Source organism: Oryzias melastigma, linkage group LG6 (assembly GCF_002922805.2).
Source record: "Oryzias melastigma strain HK-1 linkage group LG6, ASM292280v2, whole genome shotgun sequence".
NCBI classification, from domain to species: Eukaryota; Metazoa; Chordata; class Actinopteri; order Beloniformes; family Adrianichthyidae; genus Oryzias; species Oryzias melastigma.
In genome coordinates, this window is record NC_050517.1 from 34,789,458 (window position 1) to 34,797,783 (window position 8,326).

At 45.0% G+C, this 8,326-nt stretch overlaps 1 protein-coding gene across 2 annotated transcripts in view; it reads right to left on the minus strand.

The window, feature by feature from the left end:
- Positions 1 to 7,940, minus strand: part of dusp8a (dual specificity phosphatase 8a) — a 31,436-nt gene extending 23,496 nt beyond the window's left edge. Inside the window, exons 1-2 of one of the 2 annotated variants that reach the window (XM_024281331.2) lie at positions 7,383 to 7,940; positions 1,095 to 1,442 (exon numbers count right to left, since the gene is read on the minus strand). In XM_024281331.2, coding sequence (XP_024137099.1) covers positions 1,095 to 1,331 — 237 coding nt within the window. In that variant the 5' untranslated portion in view covers positions 1,332 to 1,442; positions 7,383 to 7,940. Of the gene's footprint in view, positions 1 to 1,094; positions 1,443 to 3,468; positions 3,623 to 7,382 lie in introns of those variants that run through there. The other variant, XM_024281329.2, reaches the window with a different exon arrangement.
- Positions 7,941 to 8,326: the final 386 nt, after the last annotated feature.

Consider the following 8,326-nt stretch of genomic DNA (forward strand, 5'->3'; position numbering starts at 1 on the left):
AGAAGGGAGAAACCTGATGGACCCCCGCCCCAGAGACCAGCCCAGGATCCAAACTCCAAACTGATGTCAGACATTTCCTGGCCTGTGAGAAAATTGAAAAGCAGAAGAACCAGAAACGCCGCAGCGGCGTCAGATCCGAGCCGCTCCGGAACGCCAGTCACTCAACAGGACGGCTGGGTAACAACAAAGGCAGAAGATTCACCTGCAGCTCCACAAAGGAGCAATCATCAAGGATGTCTACAAGCAGGAAGAAGAAAACGTTTGAAAAACCTTTCATATCATCATCACCGAGAGCTGGAAGATAAATGCAGACAGAGGGGGGGACAACCCCCCGGTTCCCCCCCCCCCCAATACTTCCTTCAGTTTCACACACGGACTAAAAATACAGGAGCTTGTGAGGCTCAGCTGGACGGCGTGGAAAAAGAAAGGCTGTTCTTCAGAGCAGTCGTGGAAAACGGAGATATCTGGTTTCAGAGCTGCTGATAAGCAACAGCCCTAAAACCACATTCAGCCCCCCAGGTCTGAGACAAGCCACGGCCGGTCCAGAACGCCAGAGGCCGCGACCTGGAAAACCATGAGCTGCCGGTGCGTCAGCGTTTGAGCTCCAGGAAACAGGACGACTTCTTTCTAAGATTAGAAACTCCAGTCTGAACCCAACCTAAACTAGTTTCACCTGTTCAGACACGCAAACCGGAAGAACAAAACATTCATGAACATTGCTGCAGGTCCTTTCCACTGGTCTGAAGTAGGTGTAAAAAAAAAAAGAAAAATCGATTCAGTTATATATCGCGATATTATATTCTTGTATCGATTAAAAATGCTGACAATGCAATATTTAATTAATTATTTGTGAGCATCCTTCAGCGTCTTATGACTTTTTCTAAGTCATAACCTTAAAAAAAAAAGAAAAAAAAAGAAAAAAAAGAAAAAAGGAAAAATTATTCCGGTACAATCTTGGCATATATATCGTCTCACGATAAATATCGATTCTTATTATCGATATTTTGGCACACCCCTACTGATCAAAACCTTCAGATAAATGTGAAGATCTCAACCTGAGGGACCTCAGCAGAGAGGCGGCGGCGGCGGCTCACCTTCACCTTCCCGTTGGGCTGCAGCAGCTCGGTGACGGACACCTTGTCCTGCTGCAGACGCCTCTTCACCAGCTTGGAGCAGCAAACGTTGACGGCGCCCTGAACGTGCGACGCGTTGAACTCAGAGAAAGTCCGGCTGTCAATCACCAGCAGACGGCCGGTTCCTCTTTGGATGAGGCTCGCCAGGCGCTTGATGTCCATGGAGCTGCGCTTGTGAGGCCCCTTCTCCCCCGCCATGCTGAGGAGGGGTGGCAGGAATACGATGAAGAGGAGGTACAGAGAGGAGGAGGTGTGGAGCTCAGTGGAGGAGTGGGACCAGCGGAGCAGCTCCTAAAGGATCCATGGTTCCTAAGGAGAGATGGAGAACAGGTCAGAAGACGACGACTCAGCAAAAGAGACGAGATCTGAAGGAACCGTCTGTCAGCGCCGTTCTCTCATCTTTTAATAGAATTTCCGAGTCTGATACAAAAATAACCACAAAAACACTAAAAAAGAGATTTGAGGTGAACTTCTGTCACAAGTGATCAGAGATCAGAAGAAACTTCACGGACCAAAAACTGAGCAGTGAACCGAGTGTGGGCGGAGTTATGGGGTGTTGTTGGTGCTCATGAAACAAGAAGCTAGGGGGGGCCAAGTCTGGGCAGCTGACTGTATATAGAGGACTGGACTGAGTGGCCCCACCCATTGTGTTTCAAACAGGAAGTGGCTCCAAAACAGCAAAATCCCATAGACTTCTCTAAAGAACTGAACAGCTGTGACTCAGTCATCCTATTGGACAGAATGACTCTGATTCATTTTTTAACGTCTTGTATGAATTTCAGATCATAACAGTGCAGCTCTATGTACTTTAAACTAAAAGATCAGACTTTTTACAGAATTTTTGATTAGTACAAAGCACAAATAAGGCCTCTTCAAGTTATGTAAAAGTCTTTAGTTTATCTTCGAGGTGCACCTCATTCATAAATTTATAGCCTTAACTAGTCTGGATTAAAAGAATAATATTATTTTATTTTTCTTTTGTTAAAGAGCCACTACGGAGTGGTAAAAGAGCCACAAGTGATTCCAGCATGTCCTAATCCGACACCTGACCAGATGTGGTACCAGAGCCGAACCGGTACCAGGTTAAGGTTAGGGTACTGGTGTCTAGAGGACCAGTGCACTTCTAGTCCCGCATCTGGTACCGCGTCTCGAAGGTTGCGGACGCTTGATTTTACGAACAGAACATCAAAAAACGGCTAGTTGGGGAGAATGGGCCTTCGCCAAACATCAATATGTGACGACTTGGGGACGAGAATGTGTTGACCAATCAGAACGCATGTGGTGCCCGCTGGCCCCACCTCCAACATTTGATTGACAGCTTCAGAGCCGCTTTCAGTGGAAGCGGTGTGGACTTTGAACAAGCTCACTCCTGATTGGTGAGAAGAGTTGCCATCAGAGCCAATCACTGTCGTCTGGCTCCAGCATGGTGGAAAAATGGCGACTGAATTGGCTTCACTTTTTATGGAGGCATTTTTTATGGGTGACGTCACACCAGATGTGTAAATCTATATAGTCTCAATGGTCGGGTGAGGTCTGCAGGAGCTGAAGAGAACGTCCCACCAACCTCACCCCAATGAATGATGGGAAATCACTTTTTTTATCAGTAAAAATAGGAAACTTCTGAAACCAAAACTGTCAATCCCTAAAAGTAAAAACCATTTAACCCTTTAACACCAGAGCTCCGATGTTTATGTTCTTTGATTTACTATAACTCTTCAACCGTCGACACGATCAGCGTTATTCCAGTAGATTGTAAAAGAGAAAAGCGGCTCGTCGAGCCGCTTTTCTCTTTTACAATCTACTGGAATAACGTTGATGACGTTGATCCTGTCAACGGTTGAAAAGTTACAGTATGTTAAAGATTTTGTGTTTAAGTGTCACCGATCTCACATGTTAAATAGTTTCCTATGATTCTACTGAGGATGCAGGAGCGTCTTCTGCTCGGTAATCTCTTAAGGAGATGAAGAGTCGACTCTGCAGCTTTGCACTTGCTCTCTGACATGGGGGGGGGGGCAGCAAAACAGCAACAACTCAGCAGCTGAAGGAGGCGCGGCAGAGTCCAGGCAGAGGAGGATAACCCAGATTACAAATGAGGGAAAAGATGGAGAGGTCACATGACAGAAGCGGCGCTGCGTAACTCCCGATCGGCGCGGTCGGCACAGTTCGCCGCCTGAAAGCTGCGCGTCTGACGCCACGGAGTTGCATCACGCCTGCAGCAACGCCACCAAAAACCGCATCCAGCGATGGATGCTGACCCCGCTGCAGCAAGAGCATCTTAAGCTCCACCTCCCACTGATGCATCAAAACATCCGTCCTCTGCGGGGCCAGAACTTACCAGCGGTCCGGACCGGGTCCTCAGAAAGCCGGAGCTCCTCCCGTCTGACTCTGAGCTGCTGAGCCCAGCATCTGACGCTGCATATGTCTAATGGCGACCGCTCCCCCTCCCCACCACCACCCGGAGTCTCACACTTCCTCTCTGAATCCCTCCTTTTCTCTGCCGCTCTCTTTATGCTGTGAACAGGGATGGGGAGGGGGGGGGGCGCACGAGCGGTGGTGAAAAACCGCAACGTCTTTCCAGACTCACGGTTGAAGGGAAGGATGAGCAGAAAACTATTGGAGAGCAGAAAACGGTGTTCAGGAGTTTCAGGAAACAAAAACAAAGGGCAGAAAAACAAGCGAAGCAGAAAGGCGGACGCAGACTGGAGCAGATTCTGCTGTTGCCATAGAAACAGGCTGTCTAGAGTGGGTGGGGGTGGGGGGGCTACTGGTGCTGATGCGGGAGGAGGGAACAGGAAGGATGAAAAAGCAAACAGACGTTAGAGCTGTGATGATGGATTTCTGTCTGGGTGTGAACTGAGCTGAAGTCTGCATTCAGTGTTCTTCAGGTTTGCTGCACAAACAGGAACTTCAGCTCACAGGGAAAGCATTTCAAAATAAGAGCGGACAGTTGATTCCGATGCAGCTAATATTTATGTATGGAGAGAAATAAGAATCATCCCGATTTATGAGTGCGTAATTCTTGATTTGTGCGTAACTTAGGGTTTGTGTGTGCGTAATTCTTGATTTGTAACTCATATAATATATTTTTTACATGTGGACAAAAAATTATAAATTAAAATAAATACTATTTACACGTGCACAGATTAAAATTACAACAGCTTGAAACTATTACACACAGAAATCTTTAAAAAAAAATCCCACTTGAATCACTTGTTACACAAACACAAAACCTTAGTTAGGTATGAATCTGATGTGAGACTCTATTCACGTTTCACAGATTCGTCCATCATTGGTGCGTTTAAATACTACTAGAATGCTCAGTCATCAGTTTTCTTATCAGCCGTTTTGAACTTAGATTGTGAATAATATCCAGTAAAACTCGACATTTTCCAACTTTCTTAAACAGATATGCCAGATAATTCATATAAAAAAGTCTAAACAAGCGTTTTAAGAACATTTATCCCTTTAAAAATAAAAGTATTCCCCAGAACTGATCACTTCCTCTCTGCAGTCCCGGCCCTGACAGCGCCTCCGACCTGGGGCTCTGTCCCGAGCGCTGGACCCTTCTAAACACCTGCAGACTGTAGCCGACCAGCGGGCTAAAAAGGCCACTCCTCCCCGTGGGTGTTTAGAATGGCGCCGCAGTGAAATCGCAGCAGAGAAGCTCCGCGTTGGCGCCGACTTTTATACAGTCAATACACGGAGTTCTGGCCGGCAAACGAAGTGATTGCAGGCAGCATTGAACAGGTTTTTTATATTATTAATCAGGATATTATTCACTGATTATAATTAGTATTTATATTATATCTAAGTTCAAAGCGGTTGATAAGAAAACTCTGATGACCAAGCATTCTAGTAGTATTTAAACGCACCACTTACAGATGAATTTGAGACGTGAAATAAGTCTCACCTCAGATTCGTGTGTAACTGAGGTTTTGTGTGCGTAACAAGTGATTCAAGATCGTGTTTTTTAAGATTTTCATGTGTAATTAGTTTCAACCAGTTGTAATTTTAAGCCGTGCATGTGTAAATTGTATTATTTTGAATTTTGTAATTTCTGTACACATGCACAAAATGTTACAAATCAAGAATTATGCATTTCAAAAACTAAAAAAAAACTATTCTAAAACTTATAATGTTGTTAAATCAAAGTGAAACTGACTTTACTCAGGTGTGTGAATTGTAAATAGATATAGCAGTCTCAACGTGATCGAATATCGGAATGATTAACAAATAGTCATGTTTACATCAAAAGTTCTCTAACCACGGACAGAATAAAGCCAAACTTCCTCCAGTTTCAGTGAAAACTCCTCCTTTACTGCCACTCTGTACAGAGCGGACTCTGATAAGACTTAATCTCTTGGTAACACATTAACAGAAGTTCAGGAAGCAGATCTTCCACAAGGAGGATCAGGAACGTTCGGAAACAGCCTTGGAGGAGGGAAGCAAACCGGAACTGCAGGAGAACCCGCCGCTGACGCCGTCCCTGCAGGTCACTCATGACGCCATGCAGCACGGGAGGAGGAGGGGGGTCGGTGATGGTTCAGACCACAAACCCACAGATGATACATGTGGGGGTCTTCAAGGAGCTGCTCAGCTCTATTTGATCTGGTCCGTTCTATTTAGTTCTGATGACGGTTTTAGACAAAATCCAGAAATCTGAGTCCGTTTGTCAAATGTTTTCTGCAGAGCAGCAGGAGTTCATCTTTCAGAACAATCGTGGCAGAAGTTACCCTACAACAGGGGTGTCAAACTCAATCACACAGGGGGCCAAAATCCAAAACACACCTTAGGTCGAACAGGATAAACATTTATTAAACACTCTAAAAGGACATTTTTAAAACCGTAACTTTTTAACATAATTATGAACTAGATATATAGCATTACCTGCAAAAATGCTAGAGTGAATTTGGCCGGTGAAAATGATAGCTGAAAGCCCTGAAGCTGAAAGCCAGTTAAAATATTAGCTAAATGCCAAATTAACCTAAAAAAACGTTAAAAAATAAATAAATAAAAACTTAGGTTAGCCAAAATAGCTAGCATGTAGCTGAAATTTTAGCTAAAAATCACAAATTGCCTACATTTTTTTAAAACACCTAAATTAGCCAAAATAGTCAGCATGTTGCTGAAATATTAGCTAAACTCCAAAATAGTCCAAAAAGCTAACAGAATGCCAATTTTTTTAAAACTTTAAAACGGCAACTTTTAAACATAAATATAAATAATAAAAAGGCAGGGATATTATTCCAGAATAAATCAACTTAAACCTTAAATAACTTTCAATATTTTACTCTCCATAAAAATATATTTTATCAAAATTAAACAAGTAAGAAATGAGAGCAAGATAACATCGGGCCATTAATAACAATAAAATAAAATGATCTGGACTAGAGGGCCGGATAGAATTACCGACCAGGCTGGATCTGCCCCCGGGTCTTGACTTTGACACGTGTGCTCTCCAATTATATCCCATCATTCCTTTGTTTACACTCTCTCTTGCTGGATTACACCCCCAACCTAACACTAGCAAGCAAAAAAATAAAAATAAAAAATGGCAACAATATCAGAGCTATCAGTTCTGATCCAGATTCCAGCTCTGACGAGGAAAACAAAGACGTTCATGGATGTATTTGTCTACTACCACGACGGAAGCGGTTTCTGTTCAGATCAGGATTCATAGACTCTTCATTAAGGATATGTGAACTGTGACCATTCTCAATCTGGAATTCAAGATTTAATCTGAAGCATTTAAGCCTCGTGGACTTTACGTCTAACCCTGAGGTGGACAGAAGAAGAGAAAACCCCAGAACCAGCCCTCTGCCCTGGTGAGTTCTGGTTCTGAAGGTCACAATTCCTGGTCTGGGGGTCAGAATTCTGGTTCTGAAGGTCAGGGTTCTGGTCTGAGGGTCAGGATTCTGGTTCGGAGGGTCAGGATTCTGGTTCAGAAAAGAGCGGAACCAAAACAAAGCCTCGCGCGTCCTCTGACCCCCCCTCTGAACCGGGAGAGCGCCGGGATGGAGATACCCGGTCCGAGCCCGAACCGCACATCTTCCTCATCATCACCAAACAATGAGCAGTCGTGACGCACGCGCGCAGTCCCCGTACCTGACAGCGATGATCCCCCCCCTCCCGTCACCCTCTAACATCCACCTGGACTCCGTTCTTTCTCATCACGAGACGTTCGCGCGCACTAAGGGGGGTCCGCTAACGGGGTTAGTGCAGCTGGAGTGGGGAGGGAGGGGTACTCACCTGAGCATCCGGACGGTCTGTGCCCACCTGTCCTCCGTGTGTGGGCCGGGGGGGCGGCTCCGTCTTCATGGGGGGGTGTTTACCTGCGTGTCTGTCTGCGCGCGCGTGTCCAGGTGGGGGATGGCAGACAGCAGCTGACGGAGGGGGGACAGCACGAGGCATCAAAGCGCGCGCGAGCGAGCGGCAAACGGCCCCCCAACCCCGTCGGTCACCGGGGCGCGTGCTGGCAGCTCGTTCCGGGTTAACTCAGCTGAAGCTCGGCCATGTGTGGGGGGGCGGGGGGCAGTGTCCTGAACCAAAGCGATGAGGTCATGGTTCACGAGTGGAAAAAAAAAAAACCTCTCAGCTGACGTCACCTCCAGCCAATCAGCGCAGGGCGTTTATGGACGCGGTTACGTCAGCGGTTTGCTCCATAGATGACAGCGATTTAAAGGGGACGCGCGCGTGCGGGGCGTGTCCACGCAAGGAGGCGCTGCGTGGGACTGCCCCCCTGTTTGTGACCCCCAAATCCACAGGAAAGACAATAAAATCAAACGAACCCCAAGAATAACCTAAAAAAATATAGATTTTTTTTCTTTTATTTATGTTATTTTAATAATTGTTTTTCTTGAGTTTCATAATTCTAAATCATAATTCTTCTTTTTTTGTCTGTTATCTCCAGTAAACTAATTTTAACAATTTATAAAATATTCTGCTCATTACTGACTGAACTTTTTGCTGCTATTGCTTGTTAAAGTTGTTTGTTGTGTGTTATCATTGTTGTTTTTCTGTCTGCCCTTCATGCTGCCTCTCAGCTTAAATAAAGGTGTATTAAATAAAAATCAGTTGATTTTAGATTTTCTCAGTTTTTCAATCATTCTCTTGCCTCTTTACAACAATTTAATATTTTCTGCTTTTTAATAGAAATGCAGAACCTTCTAGTTTAGTTTTAAAAACACATTTGG